At 42.1% G+C, this 27,726-nt stretch overlaps 1 protein-coding gene across 1 annotated transcript in view; it reads right to left on the reverse strand.

The window, feature by feature from the left end:
- Window positions 1–3,521: 3,521 nt before the first annotated feature.
- The window catches only part of Nell2 (neural EGFL like 2), a 295,382-nt gene continuing 271,177 nt past the window's right edge, over window positions 3,522–27,726 (reverse strand). Inside the window, exons 17-21 of the mRNA XM_051160259.1 lie at window positions 25,715–25,855; window positions 17,132–17,325; window positions 15,795–15,971; window positions 13,606–13,830; window positions 3,522–3,813 (exon numbers count right to left, since the gene is read on the reverse strand). Coding sequence (XP_051016216.1) covers window positions 3,763–3,813; window positions 13,606–13,830; window positions 15,795–15,971; window positions 17,132–17,325; window positions 25,715–25,855 — 788 coding nt within the window. The 3' untranslated portion in view covers window positions 3,522–3,762. The remainder of the gene's footprint in view (window positions 3,814–13,605; window positions 13,831–15,794; window positions 15,972–17,131; window positions 17,326–25,714; window positions 25,856–27,726) is intronic.

Consider the following 27,726-nt stretch of genomic DNA (forward strand, 5'->3'; position numbering starts at 1 on the left):
CTTATTGAATGTGGGCTTAGATTTCTCACCATAGAGTCATACATACATCATATGGTCCCCTATTTTGAAAATGAATTAAATCATTGTTATTTTTTAAAATATTTTCTATATTTATTCTTGTGGTTTTGTTATAGAGGTATAAAATTATTTAAAAATAGACTGTCATTTTTAATTTGTACATAGTCATACTCATTTCACACTGTTTATCAAAGCACTGAATGCCACAAGAGCTCTATTTAGGTAAGACAGTGAGCTTTACATGCAACACTTTACATATGAGAGTCACATACTTTGTTGTCATTCAGAACAAAGATGAATTTCAGAATCTTTCATGCAAAACATCTATGAAAAAATAACCCAACTCAGCACAAAGACAGAGGTTTGGGAGAGTTTTTCAAGACCCCTGGCAAACAGAAAAAAAAAAAAAGTAATAGATATTCAGATTATCCTGTATTGAATTCTCCAGAGCCATTGCAGCCCAGTCATTCTCGGCAGCAGGTCCATTATTTAAGGGCAACAAAGTATCAGTTCCTTTTTGGAAGACACTTAATTGTTAAGGTGTAGAACAGCACACCAATATGAAAAGGTCAGTGTGAAACAAGGTGCCCATTTCACCACAGAGAAGTAGTCACACCATGGGCAGAAGGGATACAGAGGCAAGGCCGTCTCCTACTGCCTTCAAGCATCCTTTCAGTTCCGATTTCTTAGACGTGAATTTACTGGTGTGTGATGAGTGCTCTGCACTTGTAAAAAACAAACAAAAGTCTTGCTCCCAAAACAACAGCTGTTTCTAATGCTTATGCGCTTGGTCAGTGGAGCTGGGGCCACATGCAGGTGGGGGATCTGCTTCCCTTCAGAGGGACACTTAGCTCCTCAGTGACAGGGAGCTTGGATAGACGAGCTAACGCATCGTGAGCTGAAATTCATCTTCTATTCAGTACATGTAACTTAAACTCCGCTCAGCTGAATAATTTCAGTTCTCCGACAATCTGGAGTATTGATTGCTGCTTTAGAGTATTGAGGCACCGTTCATTTTGCAAAGGCAATTAGTTTCTCAATTTGGGTATAGTATAGGCAGCCAAGTTATTGGAAAGATGAAAGGGGGTGCTGCTGGGGTAAGACCAAATAAGCCCACGACTCTCTTTGACAGTCTGCAAAGCAAAGCAAGCAGCCAGAATGGCAATCATTAAAACCAGGGTGGGGGTAGGATTATTGAACTCAATATGTTGTTACTCACTGTCTAACCAGATTTGAATGGTCTGTGCTGTTTTTAATCCCTGGGTAACGGAAGTAACTGAACTGTATTGATAGTGAGGACCCTGCTCCTGAGGCTTCTGGCTAAACAGCCAGGTGCCTTCAACTTCACTGCAGGCCGCTTGCTTCTCACATTCCCATAATGCTGGCGTAGCTCAACCAGGGCATCTTCTCCAATTAGCACAGAGTGAGAAACAAGGTAGTAACAATCTCTTTTTAAAGGGAGGATGTTCTTAGGGAACAGTTAATTACTGCTTTCAGGGTTCTGCAGATAAAATAATAACCACCCTGGGGCCTGCTATTTATAAGTCTCTGGGGCGGGAGGGGGGAGCGGGGAAGGTGATCACTGTGAATGGATTCACTGAATTAACAGCCCCTGAAAGGATGCTCGTGTTCTCTTGTCCTTCTCAGTATTGTGAGTTTTCTCCCATTTGTTGATCTATGGAGAGCTGGGGTTTGCCGGCTACCAATAAACACACACACACACACACACACACACACACACACACACACACACACACACGCACGCGCATGCACACACACATGCATGCACATGCACACACACACTTCTTATTCTCCCCATAAGACCAAGCAAGATAAATAGTTTCAGGAGATTTCGACAGAGAATCTCAACTGTATATAATGAAAGTTATGTGAAATCTTCAACTTATTATCTACCCTCTTGGAAACTCAATTTGCCATTTAGCAGGGTCGCATGGTTGATAAAAAGAGAGGAATCTTATATTCTGATGATATCGTCAATGTAAGCGGAGCATGGGATAGAGGCACCTGTGATAAATCCAGCCAATGTAAAGACACTTAAGTGCACACAGGCACTACATATTTCCCATGCCACAGATCTCAGACATGTGTACATTCCCCTTGTTCTGCTCACTTGTTGGTTGTTCCACAGCAATGGTGAGGTGGTAGCTGAGAGGGGCTCCGCCATCTTTGCTCTGTGGCTTGCAGTGCTATACCTCCGTATCTTCCATTCCTGACAAATACCTCTGTGCAGCAAGCAATGAATCTGACACCTGTGTTTCCTTTTATGTCAGTTCTACTCACAAGAACAAAGCCACATGACATTAATTTTCTCAGGGTATCATTCGGCCTACCATTCCTGTCTTGAGATTCTGGCATGTCAAGTTAAGTGTGGGATATGGTGATCCCTCCTAACAGCGAGAGGGATTTATATATCAACATTTGAAGAACCACTTCTTGAAGGCATTTTCCAATTTTCACACACTCCTCTCTTGGTGTCAGAATTTTGGTAGAAAAGAGATGGTGTGTAATGTGGCGACTTCAAGAGTGTGAAAGACTATGTGTAATCATGTGAGTTGAAACAGGGAGGCCAACAAGGAATGAAAGAGGTATCTCTCAACAATGGGGCAGCTAGACTTACCAGCTCTCAGAGAGAAGGTGTGAGCAGGACTGCAGAAACTAAGAAGGGTGGCTGGACAGAGAAGGCCACCTACTAAGGGATGTAGCTTTTAGGAAAATGACAAGAGTCCATCATCATGGCCAACTGGTAGGCGGGCACCCAGCAGAATAAATGCCTAACTTTCACTTTCTCCTCAATAGTCTTAGTGTCCTCAAGTGTAATGTGATTGAAAGAGAACCCATTAGCACTTTCTGTATGATGTTCCCAGGCTACAGAATAGGACTACAGAAGTCACATTGAGGGTCCAGAGATGGACCGAGGCGTCTGTTCACCTCGCCTCTGACGTAGGCAAAGACTTGGATGAAATCACCCTTCAACACAGCAATAGCACAGTGAGTGTTTTCCATCCTAAGAACGAGAAAGCAATGTGTATTTGAAAGCATCTATAGAAAGCAGGACACATTTAAGAAGACCCCGACCCACATGGTGTAAGGTAAGAGAAATAGTTATTTTATTTTGCACAAGAACGAGCTTCTACTGAACGAATTCAACCAAATGATATTAAGTGCAGATAACAAGGAAATGGGGGGGCGGGAGAAGGGGACTTCTTTAGAAAAGGTTACGTGACCATGCCTGTGTGTTATGCTTATCATTACAATAGCGTGTTTCAGATTTCAGAGTGCACTGTACAGATGCATCAGCTTCTTGGCTTCGGAAAATATAACTCACTCACCACTTCACACTTGACTGTTTCAGTGAGGAACAGCACTGACTTGGGAAGATTCTGAGCTAGAAGAACACTTCCTGCACCAGTGGAGCTGCAGGCGTTCCTGGATGCGACGGGCTCAGGCCTCTTTTCCAGGGGTCAGGATGTCAGGGCCTCGTACCACACTCATTCTGCTACAAGGTGATGCCACATCTGGTAAAGGCAGAACTGCCATCTAGTTTCTTCAGAAGCTTTTCACCAAGCTCCACAAATCTCATCATTGATATCCACCCACCAGGCCGGCCATTAACAAAGCTTCATTTGGCTGGCCACAGATCATTTTTTGTTTGTTTGTTTGTTTTTGGTCTTTTTAAGTGAAAGAACATTCTTTAAACAGAGATCTCCCATGAGGCAGTTAACTTCACAGCTCCTGAAGGCACTGTGGATCCACTGAGCAGCAGACGTGGCCATTCTAGAGAAAACGGTAGACAGGAAGTGGAGGGTGAGTTTTCAAACCATTCACAGAATTTCACACTTGCTGCTTAGCACATACAGGCAGGTGTGTGCAGAATGCTGTCATTTCTGCAGTCCTGAAAACGGGAAAACTTAGCTGCGTTTACGATGACTACTGCACAGCCCGCCATTAAGCTCACTTGACTGACGGTGTCTATTATAACCCGTGTGCAACCGCTCGCTTCACATTTGTTTTTATGTTTATTCACAAATATGTATTGACTAGACTTAGATAAGTAATGCAGACCTGCTCACTTACCACAGGACTTACAGTTTATCAGGAAACAGTAAATATCAGAAACACAGAATTTAAAAAAAGGATGGAATGTGCTAGTAGAGTGTTTGAGAAAAACGCAACTCCTCAAAATTACCATGTTTTCATTCTAATCTTTGGTGTAATAGTATTAGGAGATGAAGGATTTAGGAATGTTAATTAGGGGGTGAGGGTAGTGTCCTCTTCCCCATAATCTTAGTATTCAGAAGGTACACACAGGAGGATCAGGAGTTCAAGGTCAGCCTCAGCTACATGGTACATAGTAAGATGAAGGATAGCCTAGTCTATGTGAGATACTGTAGAGCAAACGGAGGGAATTCTCTCTCTCTCTCTCTCTCTCTCTCTCTCTCTCTCTCTCTCTCTCTCTCTCTCTCTCTCTCTCCTCCTCCTCCTCCTCCTCCTCCTCTCCTCTCCCCTCCTCTTTCTCCCTCCCTCTCCCCTCCCCCCTCTCTCTCCCTTCCTCTTTCTCCCTCCCTCCCATCTCCCCTCCTCTTTCTCCCTCCCTCTCCTCTCCCCCCTCTCTCTCCCTCTCCTCTCCCCTCCTCTTTCTCCCTCCCTTCCATCTCCCTTCTTCTCTCTCCCTCCCTCTCCTCTCCCTCCCTCTCCTCTCCCTTCCTCCCTCCATCTCCTCTCTCATCTTCTTCTCTCCTCTTCCTCCCTCCCTCCCTCCCCCCTCCTCTCCCCTTCTCTCTCTCCCTCCCTCTCCTCTCCCTCCCTCTCCTCTTCCCTCCTCTCCCTCCCACCCTTCCTCCCTCTCCTCTCCCCTCCTCTCCTCTCCTCTCCCTCCCTCTCCTCTCCCCTCCTGTCCTCTTCTCTCCCTCCCTCTCCTCTCCCCTCCTCTCCTCTCCCCTCCTCTCCCTCTCCTCTTCTCTCCCTTCCCCCCTCTGTCCCTCTCTCCCTTCCTCTCTCCCTCTCCCCTCTTCTTCCTCCCTCCCTCCCTTCCTCCTTGTTTGCCATCATGTGATGAGACAGTAAGAAGAGGGACAGAAAAAGCACAAATAATGGTTTGCCAGACTCTAGTTCTGCTATCACCTGGATTGTGAATTTTGAAAATGTCTTTCTCAGTCTCTGTAGCTAGGAGGAATACATTTCTGCCATCTATGGTGTCCTGCTGAACGTGTTCTGTTTTGGCTTCATGAAAGCAAATGTAACTACAGTGATGAGATAAACAAAGACCACTCCTCAGGCTGATGCCATGGTGGACCTCCTGGAGAGGTGACAGTTAATCCTAGATCTGAAGACAACAACAGGAAAAGTGGCCCCCATGTATGTGGAGCTGCACGAGGGCTTTGCAGTGATATATACATGCACCAAAGCTTGAAAATCTACATTAAATAAAAAAGAACCAGAAAACTGATCTGAGTAGGAAATTTAATTTGGGGAAGCTTATGAAACAGCGTGAAACTGAAATAGGGGAAAATGGGAAAGGGACAGAGGTACAAAACTACTTATTAAGGTAAGGGATCAAAATAGTTTAGCTACAAAGAAGTAAAGCCTCTCCCTGATTTGGCTCCTATGACTGTCTATTGGTGAGATGTCCATCTGGCAGAGTGAACCCTCTTGATGAATAAGGATTTTTACTTCCTGTAATCACCGTGGCAACCACACCGTTACATTACCATTAGTTAGCTAGAAAAGCAACAGTTGGAGGAACCAAAAGAGGCGGATCACTGTGAGTTTGAGGCCAGCCTGGTCTACAAAGTGAGTCCAGGACAGCCAAGGCTACACAGAGAAACCCTGTCTCAAAAAAAAAAAAAAAAAAAAAAAAAAAGAGGGAGGGGTTTTATACTACTTTGATACCTTACTTACTGTAATAGTAACTTTGCACATCTTTCCCCTTCCTGCTTGATGCCTAGTTCACTTTCACACTCCATTGGGTATTTGTCAGAGTTCCTGTTCTGGCCCCAAGATAGACAGTCATCCTCTCTTGGCCCAGTGGTGACACTTACAGTTTGAACAGCATGCTCAAAGGCAGAGATTTTCTATCCATAAGCTTGTTGCTAAATTACACATCACTTTCTCAAACTGCATGGTTATGAAACAGAAATTGAGGCAGCATCTCTTACTGTGTGCAAGTGACACTGGAACTCTGTGAGGGAAAGTCATTACTATTGCTGCCGTGCACACTTGCAGAGAGGACATATTTTCCAACATCTTTATGGCATGCTTCCTTAGTCCCTATCTGTCTGTTCCCCTTCTTTAGTGAAAATGCGCTACAAACTGTTTCATTATAATTTCTCATCTAGGAAAGCATCAGTTCACACTTTGAAGCTTAATGAAACATCACGTGGGATTCCAGATCCAGAGATAGCAGAATTTATTCTATAAATTAACATTCATGATGCCTGGACAAAATATAAAGGTAATGGGAAGCCATGAAAAATGGTAGGTAGGCACTGGGTGGGGGTTCAGCCTTTAAGGGATGGGAATGTACCCTGGGATTCCATTTTACTTGGGACTGACTCTAAGGTACTCCCTAGTCTGGCAGCTACACATGACTGTCCCTCAAGAAGACATCTGGAGAAGTCAGAGGACAGCTTGTGAGTAAGGAGACAGGTTTAAGTTTGAGGAGTAACTATCTAGAATCTCACAGGAGAATAAAGGAAGCACAGAGCCTCAGCTGGAATGTTGGAGCATGGTACGAGGAGATTTCAGAGGCCGAGTAGCACTGCTCAAAAGCCATGTCTGGCTGAGACACAAAGGATTTCTAACAATTCAAAACTTACACCCGAGTCTCAAAGGACCGTGGTTATGTGATTATGGGAAAATGGCATTGCAACCTTAAACATTTCGCCCTAAATCTAAAATAATATTGGAACAGATCCACCATCCAGGCAAAGAGCCAAGCTCCCACAAAGGCAAGGTGATTAGCTACTAACTGACAACTTCCTGGAAAAAAGTGTTTTCAGAGGATTCCAATAGGCTTAGTGTCTATACAACATAATCCATATAAATTTTCACATACTATAACACTAACAGACATGTGATAAGAACAACATGTCACTCCTAGTGAAAATAAAAACAGTGAGTGGACAATGATTCAAAGACGATTCAGAATTCTCAGATGAAGACTGAATGTATCCCAAATACATTCAAACGTGATTTTTAAAAAGGTGACCAGAATAGAAGCCCAGCATGGTGGCACATGCCTTTAATCCCAGCTCTTGGGAGGAAGATACAGGTGGATCTTCACTGAGTTCAAGGCCAACCTGCTCTGCATAGTGAGACCTAGTCTTAGTCAGTCAGACAGACAGACAGACAGACACACACACACATACACACACACACACACACACCACACACACACACACACACACACACACACACATACACACACCGAGAGAGACAGAGAGAGAGAGACAGAGAGACAGAGACAGAGACCAGGATATATGGACAGATGCCAAAAAGCAGAGAAACTGAAATATAAAGAATGTTGTGGAAATTCAGGTACGAAAGGAGCAGTATCTGAAGTGGAGAATTCACTAGTTAGATTGGGCTGGTTGGAGATGACAGGAGGCAGTAACTGTAAAGAGAACACAGTAGAATCGATCCATCTAGAAACCAGAAAGACTGCATTAAAAAACAGTTTTACCTCAGGACCATGAAGCACTCTGCACAGAGTTTAATTGGAGTCCCAGAAGAGTAGGAATCTACAAATCTTGGTAAACACACACACACACACACACACACACACACACACACACACAGACATGCACATGCACTCATGCATACACACACACAATTCCCTAAGCACACCACAATCAAACATCTGTAAACCAAAGACCGAGTGTTATGAAAGGAGATGAGTGGCAGGAGAGAGACATACCAGGCATAGAGAAACAGAAGTTCAAATGAAAGCTGAATCAGAAATGACAAAACCAGGAAAATGGCTACCACACCCCGTAAATGGCCGTGACAAATCTGTGAGTCCTGATCTTCACGTCCACGAACATATCTTTCAGAAATGTTTTCAGATAAATGCAAGTTGAGACAGTTTCTTTCTCTGGGCCCACAGTACAGACTTTCCTCTATAGACAACGGAGGAAAGACTAAAGAGAGTTATTTAGGCTATAGGGGAATGGCCAGATGGAGACAGGTGTAGGCTGCCCTGTGTGAGAGGAGACAAAGAGCAACAGAGATGGTAAGTGTGTCAACAAATATCAGGATGTTGTTTTATTCCTTTATTTTTATTAAAAAGTATGAATCATTAGGTTAAAAAATATGGGTATGAAATTATAAGAACAGTAGTAACAGAGGCAAATTGTGTATGATCAGTGTGTACAAAGAGGCTTGTGAGAAGCTATATTATTACAACATTCTCGCATTTTAATGACTAGTATGATGCTGAGTGATACAACAAATTGATATGTACTATAATCTCTAAAAATAAACGATATCAATTGTAGCCTAAAATAAAGGAAATGTTTTTATTGAATTTATTTGTCAGGTGGGAAGGCACCCATGTGCCACCGGACGCACATTGGCCAGATTACAACTTGTGATAATGGGTTCTCTCTTGTCGCTATGCGAGTCCCAGGAATAGGTCAGACTTGATGGTAGGCACCTTTATACACTCAACTATCTTGCTGGCCCCTTTCTTAAAAATAGTAAAATTTAGAAGGTCAATTAAATGAAATGTAGGAATGGACCAACAGGCACACAAATAATAGGGAGACGAGTAACAAGAGTAGCTTTCCATCGTTGTCAAGAATGCCTCTGAATGTGCAAGGACTGAACACTGATTTGAAGACTCTTTGTTGTGCTGAGTAAAACAGCAAGAAATAACTATGCTTTATTGATCAAAAACTGATTTTGAATTTTAAGCTAGGAGTTAGCAGGTGTAGAACAATCATAGAGTAAATGTGGAATGCTTGGATTTGATCATTAGCACTATATCTATTATCTATCTATCTATCTTTTATTTATCTATATATCATCTATCTGCCTACTTACGTACCTCTATCTTTTGATTATCTATCTATCTATCTATCTATCTACCTATCATCTATTTATCTATCTGTCTATCCATCTGTCCATCTATCATCTATCTATTTGTAATTTATAGTTTTGCCAACAAAGCTGCACTATGGATCCCCAGCTGGTCTCAAACCAAGCTCGTCCTCTTACCTTCCTGAATGCTGGTATCATACTTCATGACTACCAATACAAACAGAATTAACTTCAAGTTAACAAGACATTTATGCAATGGTAAATGGTAGATTCAACAGAAATCATAAAAGTACATATACTGTGACTCCATGATGGAAAATGAACAAATTATGAAGAAATAGAATTGAGACAGACCACAGCAAGTAGATACTACTTGAAAGTTGACACAAAGATATTGTTGGATATATTATGCATTCTGTTTTACCAAACTCACAAGGATTTTTTTGTTTGTTTGTTTATTTGTTTGCTTTTGCCTAACTATGGATTTAACCAGACTATATATGTTGTCTTAATAAACACTAAATTAAAAGAGACTCACTGAAACACAGTCTACTAGGAATAGTAACCGTATGCAATTTGGAACTGCCATAAGGAGGAAGAGTTATATTTCTACACAACACAGTGAGGTTCATGAGGTCTTGCTACTTCTCTGCTGTGGTTAAATGCTGAGGAGCCTCTTCTGCCCCTTTCATAGTGAACTCAGTGTTGGGGTCAACTCTACTGTGCGCAGTGCTAGTTTATAGTTTAGACTGTGTCTTGGCCTCCCTCCTCAGGCCTGCGATGGAGTGGATGTGGTGACGTGTGGCTGACATGCTTTGTTCATGGACATCAACAGTACACATGAATAATAACTTCAGCACATTTCTCTCAGCCTTGGAAGTTATTATGAAAACAATGAGTTATGAGAGCTTACCTGTAAATTGTTTAAACATTGAATCATTTCTTCTTTTATGTCAACGGCTGTGCTGTTTAGAGAAATGCTTATTTATGGGGCGATGAGTATTTTCTCATTAGTTTGTACATAAAATTTAAATAGGCTGAAAATGTTTTCTCACTTGTGACCTTTTATTTTGTTATTTTGTTTTTCTATATAAGCTCAGATTTTTCCTTTGAGTTATGTTTTATCACTTCTAAGTAAAAAAATGTGTATCTCCCTTCCAGAAAATTGATAAATATTTAATTATAGTGTCATTGTTTCAAATCACTTCTAATAATTCTTTTTCTATGGAGCTTACTGTGATATTTAAAATTATTTCCATCAAGTTGCTGTCTAGTCATTTTGCTGTTGTTTTAGTTAGCTTCAGCCGTCATACAGTCCGCCCTTATCTGAGCAAGCCCTAACTGGGGTTGCCCAGAACAGATCAGTCTATGTTTGTGTCTGTGGGGAATCGTCTTGAATATTGATTGATCTGAGAGGGCCCAGCCACTGTGGGCAGCACCAGCCCTGGGTAGGTTGTCCTGGTTCTATAAGAGAGCTGACTGAATACTAGCCAAGTCAGGTAATGAGCAATGTTCCTCTGTGGTCTCTGCCTAGAGTTCTTGCCTGACTTCTTTCAAAGACAGACTCGGACCTGGAAGTGTAAGCTGAAATAAACTCTTTCCTCTCCAAGATGCTCTTGTTGATGGTGTTTATCACAGCAATAGGAAGTAATTTAGGATGGTTGTTTATGGAACTGGTTTCCCCACGCACCAGTTTTTTTGAGGTCTCTTGATGGAGTGTGTTGTTGTAACGCTGCTTGTCTGTGGGATTGACTTTTTGTCTATCAAATGCTAACACAGGAGTTCACTTTCACTCCTTCAAGTTCTAAGTTTCTATTTGATGAAGGTGACATTTAGAAAGGCAGGAGCTTTATTCTTTTAAAACCAGCCCTCATTTATTCAGCATCTTTAAGAACATAGTTAAAGAGCCCTGTTTCCCAAACCCAGACGTCTCCACTCAGTGAAGACTTGTTCAAAGACTGTTTGCCTAATAAACACATTCTGTTGCTTAAACCCCCAAGCTTCTTGTCTGTAAGATTTAGGAAAAGATAACCCATCTCCAATTCCAGAGATTAACTTCTGAGTATAGGCTATATCTTGGATCTTTAGAAAATTAAATTTGATCATAATTCCAGAAGGATAAAGGAAGAGGAAAAGGCGAGATAACTCAGTAGGTCACAGCCATTGTTGTACAGCCATGAGGACCCAGGTTCAAATCCCCATCAGCACATAAGAAGCTGGGCTTAGCCACATGCATCTATAACTCAGGACTGTTGTATGTGGCAGGGTAGAGACAGGAGGGTCCTGGGGTCTTGCTGTCCACCAGCCTGGCTCAAGTTTCACTGCAGGACCCTGTCTCAAGAGAGTCAGGTGGAGAGTGACAGAGCAGGGCACTCAGTGTCCTCTGTTAGCCTCTGTTCTTATGCATGGGCATGCACATATGCACATAACACAAGTTGTCCAGTCTCTTGCCCCCATACAGTTTTCCTCTCTCCACCATAGTGATAGCAGTGCCTGTTTCTGATGTGGTTGGTTGTGTTAATACTAATCTGTACCACAACTAACATGTATTGGTTACTTATTCTCATAGTGCTGATCAATCTATGAATTTTTCTGTGTGAATCTTCTCAATTCTTACAGTAACCTTCTCAATGTTGCAGTTCAAATAGTTACTACCACAGTTTAGTGTTTTCATTTTAGAGGAGTTGGGTCCCAAAGAAACGAAGGTAGGATCCCTCCTGCCACATGATCAATGTAGCTGATGGGCTTTTTGCTTCCACGCAGCCTACTTTCTCAGGTTCTAGGGCAGGTTTGTTCCACACAACAACAAGCCACCATCATTTTTAAGACTTTAGAGTATTGAGTAGATGTTTAATGTTAACTCTAAATGTATGTATATTAAGTACAGATAATGTTATGGAGCTGATAATTAGGTGGAGCCCTTTCGGCTCTGTTGGCATCTACTGGCTACAATAAACAATTCTGAGTACGGGAGGCAGGAGGGGAACGCACAGAACCAGTGCTCAGAACCCATGCAGCTGTGGAGAAAGAAGGCTTGCTTCCAGTGCTCTGTCTAAAGCTTGTTTACACGAACTTCATTTTTAAAACAACACATTAAATAATAGAAATGGATATCTTGGGTAAAATTGGTAAGAGTGATCATAATCTTATAATGCACATTTACCAATAAGGCAGGTGGCATCGCACAGTTATTTCTAAGAATCAGTGCTTACCAAAGAGCAACATCATTAGGAAGGCACTGAATGGCAGGAAACAACCACTAAAAGCATGGCTGTTCCCTGCAGAATGCTGGCTGAGCTCTACCTGATGCAACCCTTATCCCACTGTGACATATTTTTGTTGTCGATGTGCAGAACAGCAGTGTAACAATTAAAAGGAGTAAAGGGATTCATGTTGGTTTGGTAGTTAGAAGGAAAAAAAAAATCTGTTGGACAGCAGTACTATGATGGGTATGCTCATGGTTGAAAACACTCATACCAAACACAAAGACCCACCGCATATGTATTATTAGTAACTTCTGTTAGAAGAGTCCTTCAAATTTGCTGGTGCATTTTCAGAAAACAGTAAAGCGTTCACTCAAAATCTTGATTGACAAGTTACAGTCATTGACAGAGCTGGAAATGTGGCTTTAAAGAAGACGTAGCAGATGTTTCAAAGCTTCAAGTGTTTTAGGTTTCTTTGTCCTGCTACATCAAGTCCTTCTGGTGAGAAACCCTACTAAGGGGACATGACTGGAAGTGCTCTATTGACACAGAAAGAAAGATGAGTGGAGCTGTGCAGTGTCGGGCATCTCGGTCTGACTTCTTATTGCTGCCAAGTCCTTCATGCTGCTGCTTTTACTTTAGTGTTAATCTCCAAATTATGACAATGAAGTACAAAGTGACATCACTAAATTTGATTTTGTAGGGGTGTTAATCAAGCCACTTTCTTGAACCTAGAACATTGTGTCCATGCTGCCTACATTGTATATATTACAGGCAGGCACTGGAGTAATTGGCATAATGCTGTTTTCCTACGAGAATAAAGTGAAAAATCTTTATAATGATTTTCACCAGAAGTAGAAATAAAATATAATAAGCATCAGACCCTAAATTCTTCAGTTCAGTGTAACTGACCACACCAACCAAGAAACACACCCATTTTTGCCAGATTGATTTTCACTTTAGAAAATGTAATGTATCTACTTTGTCAATACATTTTATGGAACTCATAAAAGAACTAGATAAAAATCAATGGGATAATATTCTCTTCCATTATAAAAGGAGCAATGAAACTGGTATGGCTGGCAACATTAGGACACCGAGTTGTTGCTACTGATCATGATGTTGGCAGCACATACAAGCTCCTTTACCCAGAAGACCTACCTCAGGTGCACACAGCAGTCAGCACAGCACTAAGAATCTGACCCTCCACTTCTGCATGAACAACACACAAGCTGGGACTAGCTCCTCTCACCCAGGAGTGGCAGCATCTCTAAGCAATGGGTACAGCTGGCACAGCACTCACTCCTGCACCCGAGAGCCTTACCTTGCACTGGCAGAGAGTACACTCTGTGCCATGCTTGATCCAGGAAGACCCAGTGAAGCGAACCACGTTCATCTCATCCAGGCAAGTTTTGGTGATGTCATTGCGGATGGTGTCGGCCTGGCAGGGATCCGTGACGCAGCGTGGGCAGCACTCATTCTCGGGAAGGACACTAAATTCACACTCTACCTCTGGGCAAGACAGGGGCCAACAGTCAACTTCTCCTTGCTGTGTGGGAAAGAGGCCAAGGGCATGGGCCAGAGAAAAGAGAGGCAAAAGGGAGGGACAGGAGAGTGAGTTTTACACTGTATCTTCAAAGCCCACACAACTTCAGAGAACCTACAGAAGTCCCACAGGATGATGGCATCTCTTTTGCAATGGATGTTTTAATCAGTCTTTGAGTGCTAACCAAGAACAACATTAAAACAGAGGCAGCAGCTGTTCCACCCAGACAGTAAAATGTGAACAGCTCTATCATCTCTAAGGTAGAGAGAAAAAACAGAAGAGGTTTTGATGAGGTTTCTGATTCTCAAATAGTCTTAATTTTTCCTCCTAACTTATTGATTAATATAAAAAATGTACCTTTAGCCCCCACCAAAGGAAAAAGAAATATTAGTTTCTTTGCTAAGTTATACATTTTTCAGTGTAAGGACTTTGAACACAACCACCCTCAACAAAACAGCACAAAATAAAGCAACACAAAACTCAATTTTGATTTCCCGCTCTCTTATTTCACATGGGCAACTAAACTGGACCTTAAAAAAACAGTTCCCACTGCTTGCTATTTTCTTCTGAGTTTTATGTCTAAGGCTTTCATGGATGAAAGCAGCCTTTGGGCACAGAAACTGACATTGTTCTTGCAATTGATATTTGGGTTGAAAGGACAAAAAGATGCCACCACAGAAGCGTGGCCCTAAAAATATCCTCACACAAACAGGAAGGGAACAGGCCATGGCTTCAAAGGTGTCTTTTCTGTGACACGCCTACCATAAAGACACATGTAACACCTTTCCTTTTTAAATTACACAATCAGGAACAAACAGGAAATCTAGTCAACTGAAAAAGTTGGTGGTGTTTTTTCTCTATCTAATCTTTTCCTCTTTACTCCTTATTTCCAGGAAAAGTTTTACAACTACAAGCATCCTATTCTAATATGCATCTGCCACATGGTCTTAGTGTGTGGAGCATGGCAGCCATATAGCACCACAGGCAGGAACACACTTTAGAAACAAGAAGTGTGCTCTGTTCCTTTTTCCATCTTTCATACCTGTATGCGCAGATGAGTGTACATATGCACGGTTTTTGCATTTGTGTGAATGTCTGTGTATGGAAATGACCATTCCTGTAGAGACCCGAGATTGCTGGCCTGGATTATCCTCTCTTGACCTTCCTCACTGAGGCAGACTCTCATATCCAGAGCTCATCAGCAGGACTAATCTCACTGGCAAACTTGCTTTGGGATCCTCTGCCCCTGCCTGCCTGCCACAGCTGGAATTACTGGAGGGTACCCTGCCCACCTGGCATTTACTTGGTTTCTGGGTATCTGAACTCTATTCCTCACATATGTGGGGCAAACACTTTAACCACTGGGCCGTTTCCCCAACCACAAAATGTTATCTTTGTTTTGTTCTTCAAGTGTGAGAAATTAATACAGATTAGCTAACAATTTTACTTGGGAAGAAATGATTTTTTTTTTCTGTGAATGCATTGTTCATAATTTTCTTTAAGAAGAAGGTGGATGGGATAAAGGCTCAGGAGGCTTCTTAGCTTAGGCTAAAAGAGTACTTCAAGAGCTGTCACTGTCAGAGAAAGCACACACAATGCAAGGCAGAGTCCATCACTCCAGAGCAGTGGCTCTCGCTCTTCCTGACACTGTGACCCTTTAACACAGGTCCTCGTGTTGTGGTGACCCCCGACCATAAAGTTATTCCATTGCTACTTCATAACTGTCATTTTGCTACTGTTATGAATTGTAATGATAATATTTGATGTGCAGGATATCTGATATGCAACCTCTATAAAAGAATAGTTTGACCCCCCAAAGGGGTCGTGGCCCACAGGTTGAGAACCAGTGCTCCAGTGGCTGCTTTGGGTCCATTTCTCATCGTTCTATGCAGGCTCTGTGTTTGTACTGTCAACATTCTAGCTAGCTGCTGGTGGACGGAAGAGGAAGTTTTCTCTGTTTAACTTACCAAGCAGCGGCACTGCCGGCAATCCTGGACCCAGGTGTCACCACTGTTGTAGACAGTTTCCCCGTTTTGATGCAGGCACTGGCTGCTCAGCCTCGGGTCACACTCAGGACAGCAGGAAAGATCAACTGTGGGGTTTTCACAGTCACAGACCATTCGTCGACACATAACAAATCCAGTCTGTGTTTGAAGGGGAACAGAGTGTTAGCATGTATCTCCACTTCTCTGAGTGCCATAGCATGCAGAGGATGTGAGGACGGGCACTGTCTACTCAAACAACAAGGTGTCTTTGAAATTCCACTTTGAAATGAAAAGAAATGAACCTAAAGCTGGAAAGCTTCTAATTTCCTTGTCATACTGTCTCTTAAATGACTTGACAGAAAGAAAATTTCCAGAAACTGACTAGTGTAAAGTTATGGTCACCATGTAGTCCACTGGTATATTAAGTGTATGAATGATATTCAATTTAATATATATATAAGTTTATACATATAAATAACTTAATTAGATATATTTCACATATATAAAATTCATACACTTGAATATTATCTAGCAATTTGGATGCTAACTAAATTTTGTTTTTTATGTATTAAAGCAAGATGTGTTATTATAGTGCCTTATAATTACTTAATAAACCTCACTAACTGCAAAATTTCTAGAATAGTTAGGCATTATGTTTTCATATACATATCAATTGACTATCTTGTACATAAGATTATTGATTTAACTATAATTTAAGTATCCATCATTAAATGAGTGAACAGAAGAGAACACATGTCTAAATATAACATTTATCCAGACCGATATTTCCACTCTTGGGTAAAGACTTATCTATTCTAATTCATTTATTCTTTCATTCAAATATATTATTATGACTAAGGAGAAATTAACATAGTAATACAATATTATTAATGTAGATAAATACATTGTGATAAATGGTACAATGGGATCTTGTTCAGTAACAAAGTAATAGATACAGGCGATAATACAAATGATTCTGGAAAAATATAATATTGGGCAGAAAGAAAAAAGCCAGGCATGCATGCGCATGCGTACACACACACACACACACACACACACACACACACACACACACACACACACCATGTTCTGTCTGATTCCATTTATGTGGGGCTCCAAAAAATGAGAAAATAATTATAACAATCATTTCACTGGAAGCAGTGTTGGCCTGGATCTAGGGGGAGGGGGAGGGGGAATGTGTTAGCAAGGAAGGACGTGAGCAACATTTGGGTTAAGGACAATGTTGTTACAGTAAAGGGTTGTATGCATTTGCGAACACTCGTCAATCTACACGTTTACAATGTTTTGTTTGTACCCACCTGGCATGAGCACACGGAGCACCTGTCATTCTCCAGCACCCAGATCTGGCCATTGTGTTTGACTTTCCCGTCATGCACACAGTCCCCTGTGCAGTTCTTTCCATGGGGACACCGACAATCATAGCCACCATCCAAGTTGAAGCAAATGGTGTCATTGGCACAGCTGTGCCTCCCAGTCCCACATTCATCAATATCTATAGCCAAAAGAAGCAGCACGGTGTGACCCAGAACATTCCTGGTTCCAAGCAGTTACAGTCAGGCAGGCTGTCCCCTGCATTTACCCAGGTGCACTTACCTTCACTGAATACTGGGGAGTCCATGGGGAAACATTATACCATTTTGATTTTAAGAAAAGATAAAATTGTCCAGAATTTTAACTTTTATACCTGTGCAAGTACCATTAGAATTTGAGAAACATTAATCTCTCTGGAAATAAGAATATAACTCAATTTATTAAGTAAAACAGCTTGGTAGTGGAAATTCTAAAAGTCTTGTGATATTTTACTGGTGATAGGGTCCCCGGTGTCACACTGGTATTTATGGACCATCTCTTTTTAGTGGGAGAAATGTTGGGGACGGGGATGAGGCATTTCATTCCATCTCAGTAGCTATTCTCACAGCTACCACCACACACTACAATTTCTGTATCTTGCCTGGGTGGTGGTGTCCCTCCTTCAAGGTTAGCATTTGCTGGTGATGTCCTTGAACCCTTCTATACCATAGGAAGGGAAGAGACAACCTGAAGCTGCCTTCTCTCTCAAAGATGCCCTTCCTTTATTAACTTTCTTTTCAGATTATCCTTTTAGCCCTGGCCTGACTTGATTGGCAACTACCCATTCTTTGCCCAATCTTACCTATTTGGTGGCAGTAGTAGCCTAAAGCATTTTCATACTGATAAAAAGCAAACATAAATTGACCCAGAGATCAGGTCTATAACAAGAAATGTGATTCATTCTATTTACCCCATAATTTAAAGGTCACAAGCCAAAATACATTTCAGAGAGATTATATGAGTGGCAGTGAGCGGCTATTTCCCACTTCATCTGCTTCCTCTAAGTAAAGGTCAAGAAAGAAGTCACATCAAGGGGAGCCAGTTAGAGAGGAGCTGGTTAGGGATGAGCGGGTTAGGAAGGCTGAGTTAGGGAGGGGTGAGTTCCAAAGGAGCAGGTTAGAGAGGAGCAAGTTAGGGAGGAGCAGGTAAGAGAAGAGCTGCTTAGAGGGGACTGGGTTAGGGAGAAGATGGGACTGGCAGCTTGTAATTGGGAACTGTGTACTGATTTTTCTTGAAAAATTTCAAAACAGAGCTGAGTAAATTTTCTTCCTTCCTTCCTTCCTTCCTTCCTTCCTTCCTTCCTTCCTTCCTTCCTTCCTTTCTTGTTTGTGTCTTAATTTCAGTGCTAATCAAAGACTTGGATTGGTCAATTCCATCTTTGCTACATTTAAATTCTAAAATTCTGAAAATAAGCTACGTCTTTTCTATTTACCTTTAGTTTTTTTTTTTTTTTATTAATTCCATTTCATTAAAGTACTAGATTGGGATAACGGCTGCTAGTGTTATGGCCATAGTGAGTTTGGCTCTTTCTCACTTTGTCAAGGGTTAGTGTCTTGTGGTATGGGCACTGCTTGGCTCTGCTCACTCTCGTATGTGTAAGCCCACTCCTCTCTTGTATGTTCTTTATGCTTAGCCAGAATTCTGTGAATGATATTCAACCATGCAAAAAGGAGCTAGATTGAATAATATGTTTGAAGGAGTGATGTTTAAAGGTATGGGGGAAAGGGTGTGCTGACACAAATGGAGTGTCTGTATGACGGCAGAGAAGGCAGGCACACAGCTGAAGAGCCATGCTCTGCCCTGAGAAAGGAGAAGCAAAGACGCTGAAATGACATCACAAAGGCAATACAATGTCATTTTGAGTAAATGCAGATTTTCATTTCAGAGAGATTTTTTTTTTCCTTCATTTTGGAAAAGGGCTTTGAGTGGATTAGAATTTGAAACCAAGAGATCCATGAATTGGCTGGCTCAGGAATCCAGGCAAGAAATGGGCAGGTCTAAGCAGACTGGTGGGACCGTTGCTCTGTGTGAGTGCATGAGTACTCTCCATGGCCAGCTCATTTGGTCCTTACACCAGTGGGCGAAGCTGCAAAGAAGCCCTAATTTTATAGACCAGGAGACTGAGGCCTAAAGTGATGCAAACGTTCCTGAGGTCCTCATCAAGAAGGTGCCGATGCCTGGATGGAAACCAGGCAGTCAGAACCCAAGTCTGAGCTCTTTGGCACAGTCTGCATTGGAGAATGCACAACAAGAGGCACCAAGGGACCAACACAATTGGGTTTCTGGCTTTACATTGAGAGAGAGGGCAAATCAAGACTTTCCCAGTCTTAGAAAGGTTGGTCGCTGATATACAGAAAGGGGAGTATGGCATCATTAGGACATTGAAGAGGGGCCGGGGAGGACAGCAGGCAAGTGCTCTGTTCAGGACCTGATACATAGGTCTGACACTCGTGAGACAACACTGACCAAGACATGGGCTTGCTTCAAGTATGCTTTTACTATTTACCCTTTCGAAAATAGTGAGACTCACATTCAGATTTCATATCAGACATAGGAAGTTACTTACTTGGGCCACACTCTTTTTACATCAGTGATTTCATTGTGCCTAACACAGTCCTGGAATTCAAAGCACTCTGATCCGGCTTTCCTAATGCTTAAGAGAAAGAAAACCTCTCCCTTTCCCTTTCCCTCTCCCCCCTCCCTCCCTATCTTTTTCTCTCTCCTTCTCTCTCCCTCTGCACAACACATCTTTTATATTGTGCTTAACAGTTTTCTCAACATTTTCCACCTTGTGTCATGGCCTCCTCATCTGTTGAGAACTCACAGCATCCACTCTCCTGAGCCTCTAATTTGCGTCTTCTTCCTGACTTAAATAAATAGTGTGTGATATTTGGCTTGAACATAATAATTCAAGCTTTATACAAGCACAAAATTAGAAGGATACTTAGAAGTTAAAAAGGAGAAATATGGGCAAATAAATATGTGATTTTATAGAAAAATACTGGATTTTGTCCCAGTTTCTCAAAAATGCAGGTGTAGGGGAAAAGATGGCGTAGAGCAGGAAAGTGGCGCCCCAGCACGTCATCTGGGAAGAAAGGCTAAGCTGCTGAGAGAGATGGGTGGGAAAAGCTGCAAAAGATGTATGCGGACGCAGCTTATAAACACCTCAACTACAGCCAGAAAGCAGTGAAATGGTAGAGCCAGCACGTTTACTCGTGTCTTCAGGTCTGAATGCCACACTTCACAGTAGTTGCAAATACATTCCTGTGGCTCCTCCAATTTGAAACGCCCCCCGCCTTTTGAGCAACAGAAAAGTGGCTCCTTCACTCATGTAACCACACTCTTAAAGCCGAACCTCTCTAAATACTAATATTACAATTCTGCAAATCACTCCACTTGTAGGAAATGGGCAACTTTATAGGCATCTGGTCTGTTTCTTAAGCCGTCCAGGCTGGTTCTTTACAAGTACTCCTCCAGGAATGCCACCTTCTGAGAGAACAGCAGTTCTCTAGCCAATGCTGCAGTGTTATTGGTAGATAGTAGTAGAATGCGCTTCCAAAATAATATTTTCAAGATAAAAGTTTCTGTGTTTGTGAGTTTTTCTTAGAATTATTTCCGTATTTCTGAAAGAATCCCTTCCTGTGCTGTCTTATGTTATCATGCTTTGTTTTAATGTGGAATTGTATTTTTACTTTCTGAAATCAAGAGTGTAGCAGTGATTTCTGTTTGAACACTTCACTTTGTCTATTTAATATAGTAAATCTATACTCTCTATCCATGCTATACTAGAGCTCATGCCCGTGTTTAATTGTGATATAGATTATATGCTTAACAGACTTCAATGTAGAAGTTTTCTGTTTCTCCTCTAGATAGCTGTTTCTTTTTCTGCTTGATAAAATACCATAACAAAAGTGACTCAAGAGCGAAAAGGTTTATTTGGGCTGTGGCAGTCCATTGTGGCAGGGAATTCACAGTGGCAGGAGCTTGAGGGAGCTGGACAAATGACATCCACTGTTGAGAGGCAGAGAGCAATGTATGCTGTGTATGGCTGTCTTCTTTTCTTCCTCCCTCCCTCCCTCCCTTCCTTCTTCCCTTTTCATAAAGTTCATGATCCCAGCCCATGGAAATAGTACTATACACAGCACATAGCCCTTCCCAACTCAGTTATTTTAATCAAGATAACCCTCCACAGGAATGCCCAGAGGTTTATCATCCAGGTAATTTGAAATCATATCAAGTTGATAACATCACCATCACTCACTCACTCACTCTATCTATCTATCTATCTATCTATCTATCTATCTATCTATCTTTCTATCTATCTATCTATCTATCTATCTATCTATCTATCTATCTATCTTCAATCTCAGTCAATTTACCAAATCAATATATCACCTATCATGTGCCCAACATTGTTCCAGGAATGGAGATCCAGCAGCTGGCAAGCAAACAAAACTTATGAGCTCACAATGTATGGTATATAGTCAGCAAACAAAGGGGCATATAATATGACTCCAGGGTGGTTTATTATTTCTGTGAAGGAAAGTAAAACAGGGCGACTGACCAGAGTGCCTATGGCTATTTCAAATGGAAAGTCGAGGAGAAACATTTGTGGAGATACCTGACTTAAATAAAAGCCTGGGGGTAAAGTAAGGAATGGGCATTCCATGCCAAGAGAGGAGCTCATGGAAAGTAATAGATCTGGTATGTTTTTAGAAATGGCAAGGAAGCTGAGCACACATGCTACGTAGGCCCCATGTCAGAGGCTGGGCTTTACTCTGAGGAATGAAGGGTCCAGAAGTGTAAACAGAGGGAGAACATGCCCTAACTTCAGTCTTTTATGGATCATTTTGTCAGGGAGGTTAGTCTGAAGACTGCAGTAATAGACCAGACAAGAGAGAACTTAGACACCGTGGCAACTGCAGAGCTGATGGGAGCGCCAGGGTTGACCTATTTTTAATGAATACATTTATAAATTTGATACAGTGAAATTAGAAATGAGTTCATCTGCTGGATGTCAGATGTGAAGGAAAGACAGAAAAGATGACTTTAAAATAATGGCCTGGAAACCCTGCTTAGGAATCTATAAAGCTCGGAGTAGCTAAAGAGCTGTGATGTAGTCCCATTACATCTGAGATGCCAGGAGAAACCCTAGCTGAAGTATTTCAAGGCCACAAGATCTGTGAGTCTGTGGCTGTGAGCATGTTGCCTCAGTCATGGTGTCTTCACAACAACAGAAAAGTAACTAAACATTCCACTTGAAATGTGTAGTCATATATATGTGAGACTGTAAGTACAAGAGAGGTTTTTCCTCCTGTTCAAAGTATGCAACAATAGCAGCTACCGTGAAACACAGGTCATCCCTGAGGAGCAGTGGGAGTGATGGGAAGAGGACCTATAATGAGGCTGTGTTTTCAGCATCACTGTTCATCCTGCTTGTTAGGTCCAGAGAGGGCCACATAAATGGTGGGGCTTCTGACAATGTCCTAAATGACACTCTGGGTTCGCCTCAGGCTGGACTCTCACCAGGTTAACAGGAAGGACTGCTACCTAAACCCAGCATTCCTCAGAAACCTTGTGCAGAAGAGTTTCCCTTAGTCAGGAAAAGCCATCACTTCCCTCATCCACCCCCTACAGCCAACTACCTCCTGCAGTGGGTATCTAGTTCCCTACTGCTCAGACAAGCCTGCAACAGACCAAGGTCACCACAGTTAGATCCCAGGGTATCTCAGCTTCCACAGCCTCCTACTCTAGCTCGAGGCTGGTGTGACTTATAAGCTCCCACCTCAACTTGTACCCCCCAAAACTGGAAAGGCTTTCCTCACCTTTTTGCTGTTCTCTCTGAATCGTACCCCAACCCCTGTCATCCGCAAGCAACAACCTTGGCAGTTTGATCCCCAATAAACCTTCCTTCCACTGACAGAGTAGTCTAGTTTGATGGTTTCATTGTGCTCTCTCATACACTTCTGTATGGTTGCATCATATTTAGACAACTTATAATTATGCTTTTTGTATATTATAAGGAATTATTATTTTTAATTATGCATAAGTGTATAGTGGTAGAATGTGCCTGTGAATGCATGGACCCATGAGGGAGAAAGGTATTGAATCCCCTAGTATAGGAGTTATAGGTGGTTATGAGCTGCCAGACATGCGTGTTCTACAAGAGCAGAAAATGCTCCTTACTACTGAGCCATCTTTACAGCTCCTTTTAAAAACATAATCTTTAAATAGTTGATTCTAATATAGCATTATGGGATACCAAAAATACATATTATTGGGGGTGTGAGGAAAATAATGACATAACTTGTCTACAAATTGTGATCTGTGGTTCTTGATTAGGCCAAGGCTAAAAATAGTCAATGTGGAGCAATCCCAGCTATAAAGTGAAGACCTGAGACTAGGCTGAGTGAGGATTGGCAAATCCTAGGCTTCAGTCCTGGGTAAGAAAACAATATTTCCATCCCTAAAACAGCATGGATGTGCTCCTACTCCTTTGTGAAATCTGGATGTACTCTCGCTCCTCTGTGAAATCTGGATGTGCTCCTGCTCCTCTGTAAAATCTGGATGTGCTCCTCCGTAAAATCTGGATGTGCTTCTCTGTGAAATCTGGATGTGCTTCTCTGTGAAATCTGGATGTGCTCCCACTCCTCTCTAAAATCTGGATGTGCTCCTGCTCCTCTGTGAAATGTGGATGTGCTCCTCCATGAAATTTGGATGTGCTTCTCTGTGAAATCTGGATGTGCTCCCATTCCTCTCTGAAATCTGGATGTGCTCTGCTCCTGTGTGAAATCTGGATGTGCTCCTGCTCCTGTGTGAAATCTGGATGTGCTCCGCTCCTCTGTGAAATCTGGATGTGCTCCCGCTCCTCTGTGAAATCTGGATGTGCTCCCACTCCTCTGTGAAATCTGGATGTGCTCCTCCGTGAAATCTGGATGTGCTCCCACTCCTCTCTGAAATCTGGATGTGCTCCGCTCCTCTGTGAACTCTGGATGTGGTCCTGCTCCTCTGTGAAATCTGGATGTGCTCCTGCTCCTCTGTTAAATCTGGATGTGCTCCTCTGTGAAATCTGAATGTGTTCCTGTGTGAAATCTGGATGTGCTCCTGCTCCTGTGTGAAATCTGGGTGTGCTCCTGCTCCTGTGTGAAATCTGGATGTACTCCTCTGGGAAATCTGGATGTATCCCTTTGTGAAATCTGGATGTGCTCCTCTCTGAAATCTGGGTGTGCTCCGCTCCTCTGTGAAATCTGGATGTGCTCTCACTCCTCTGTGAAATCTGGATGCGCTCCCCCTCCTCTGTGAAATCTGGATGTGCTTCCACTTCTCTGTGAAATCTGGATGTGCTCTCACTCCTCTGTGAAATCTGGATGTACTCCCGCTTCTGTGTAAAATTTGGATGTGCTCCCACTCCTCTTTGAAATCTGGATGTGCTCCCACTCCTCTTTGAAATCTGGATGTGCTCCTTTGTGAAATCTGGATGTGCTCCTCTGTGAAATCTGGATGTGCTCCCGCTCCTCTGTGAAATCTGGATGTGCTCCTCTTTGAAATCTGGATGTGCTCCTCCTCCTCTGTGAAATCTGGATGTGCTCCCACTCCTCTGTGAAATCTGGATGTGCTCCCGCTCCTGTGTGAAATCTGGATGTGCTTCTGCTCCTGTCTAGGCATGTTGCTGCTGGCTGTATTCTGGAAGTCTGAGCCCACCACATGACTTTCTCTTACTTTTCTTGCATGAACTTTATGTGTACCAAGAATAGCAGACATCTTACGATCTAGGTGTCAAGTACCTCTGTTAGTTTCTTGAAGGATTACACCATGCATTCTTACACCCAATATCTCCCAGGTGATTGTTCTATGGAGGTTTAAATACAAGTGCAGAAACAGCAGCTCTTGAATTTTGCTTTGGTTGTTCTTCCTGTGCTATAAATTTTGATGGCAAACACTGTTGTCATTTCGTTGGCACTTGTCTTTCTCTGCTTTGTAAAACCACCTCTTGGTAGAGTGGACACGGGAGAGCTGTTTGTCAGGCCACTGAAAATGACTAAAGACTAATGGCTAATTAGTCAGGTTGGATTTTCTAGTCCTGTAGGGGCACATACTCCTTAGCGCAGGGCCCACATCTTTGCTGTCTAACACTCAACATTCATCCTTACTGTCATGTCGCTCTTCTACTAGGACAGCCCAGCACACACGACAGTCACCTCTGGCCGCTCATCTTCTCTTTCTACTCATTTTGGAGTCAGGGTTTTGAATGTGTCCATTTAAAAAAGTTTATGTGATAAAAGGAGTTTTCACTTTAACACATTTTCAACCCTGACTAGTATTTACAAGGGATGTTTAGGGCCATAAATTTGTGATATAACAAAGTAATATAATTATGACACAAAATTAGTTATTACCACACTTCCCGTAACTGTGGGCAAATAGCAAAAATGCCAGGATTGGGGGATCAACTCCATGTCTATTGTTTACGTCTTACTTTGTGGTCTCCACGTTAAAGGAGTTTTGGACTCCATGTCTTCTTTTTCACTGACCTTCACATGATTCTCCACCTGGTGCAAACATCCCATTGTCATGGTAGCCATCTCTGCACTCACAGTGGTACCATCCAGGCAAGTTAATGCAGTTGGCACGGCTGTCACACTGAACAAAGCCATCAGAGCATTCATCAATGTCTGTTTGACAAAGGAAAGAGAAGTGGAATGTTATACTGTTGTTTCATTCTTTTAAAGAAACTAGAACATTCAGCTATGAGACTCCTATAATTCTTAATGCCAGCAAACCTTAACACTTAGAAAATGAAAATTCAATATAGCCACTTGGTAGTCAAAAGCTGTGCATAAAGGACGCAGTGGTATTTATTAGTAACCAGAGAAGCATCTAGAAGCTTCTCTATAACAAATGATTTAACTGTGAAGTGGAAACCATGTGTTGTGGGTGGTGGTCTATGATTTTCATCAGGTACTCCCAGCTCTGGCTGACACACTCTGGGGTGGCAGGTTTCAGTCTCTTCGGGATAAGAATGGGCATGTGACTTTCTTCAGTCCCAGGGTGGGGTGGCAGGGGGTGATATGCAACACTTCCAGGCAGAGCTTGTAGGGTGCTGTGAGTGACTCACATGCAGCCGTCTACATCCACGTCATAAGAGCTAGCAATGTCCAGAGGCTCCAAAGACCAAGCTGACTCCATGGGGGAGTAAGACGAGGTACGTGCTACACTGTCTGGGATGAACAGATTTATGAGCAAGAAAATAATTGTTCCTTTGAGCCACTGGAGTTTCAGGATTTTAAAAAAAGGTAATCCCCCTCAGGAACAGTCATAGGGGAGGGGAATAATGGGAAAATGGGGGGGAGGAGGAATGGGAGGATACAAGGGATGGGATAAACATTGAGATGTAACAAGAATAAATTAATAAAAAAAAAGATTAAAAAAAATTATTAAAGAATAAGTTAGCCTGACTAAATACACAACTCATCTTCAAAAAATATGACAATAACATTCATGCATTGTATTTTCAAGAACATATGCCATCTGTGTACATATATTACTTCACACTGCAAGAAAATCACGCCATATGAATAGTGTGTTGAGCACATGAGACTACTAATCAAATGTAAGTTACAGAATCTCCCCGGCATTCACATGTCACACAGGAGACTTAGGCAGAAACTGGCACAAATGTAGCTTGGGCCTCAGCTTTCTCTCAGAGCATGTCATCATTCTGTGATGCTGTGAGCCTTCTCTGTTCTGACTGATGAAGGATAGAACAATCCCACCACACTTGGGTTGCCTCTGTTTGTGTAGGAGACGTGATCCTTGGCGTTGCCTTATAAAATATTTGTGTTTCCTCATTACCTCCTGATTTTCTGGGTCTGCTGGCTTGACTGAGATCTTGTTAAATGATCTGACCTAATGATAGCACTACCCAATTGTGGCTGCAGAAAAAAAATACACATGTGCCCACTATGTGTTTCTTGATAGCCTCATGCTATAATGGAAGATTCTATCTGCGAAGGCAGGCAGTCTTCTTTGTGCTTCCTCGGCTCCATGGCACAGGGTGGTTGCAGCATGTCATCAGGCTTAAGGGTGCTTTCATGACAAGGAAGGAGGACTGACAGTCTGAGTCCTCAGTGTATTCTGGTTAGTAGAATGTACTCCTACTTTAGTGTTGGTAAGGATAAACTCAAGGATGCTTATGTTAGTTTAATTACTTTGATTTTTAGCAATGTGGCTCAAAACCAGGGCCTTTAGCATCCTAGACAAATGTGCTGCCACCAGGCTGTATTCTCAACTTTTCTTTTAATTTTCTGTTTACATATTCCTCTTTTCTTGTACTTATTGAAAATTTATTTATTATTTGACTCATGTCACCTTTTCTTCTAATTTTCTGTTTACATATTCCTCTTTTCTTGTACTTATTGGAAATTTATTTATTATTTGACTCATGTCTTGTAGGCCAGACTTGCTGGGACTATGTGACATAGCCCAGGATGGCTTCAAACTCATGATCTGCCTGCCTCTGCCATTTGAGTGCTGGGAGTCCCTA

This window comes from Acomys russatus, chromosome 17, assembly GCF_903995435.1.
Source record: "Acomys russatus chromosome 17, mAcoRus1.1, whole genome shotgun sequence".
Taxonomy (NCBI): Eukaryota; Metazoa; Chordata; class Mammalia; order Rodentia; family Muridae; genus Acomys; species Acomys russatus.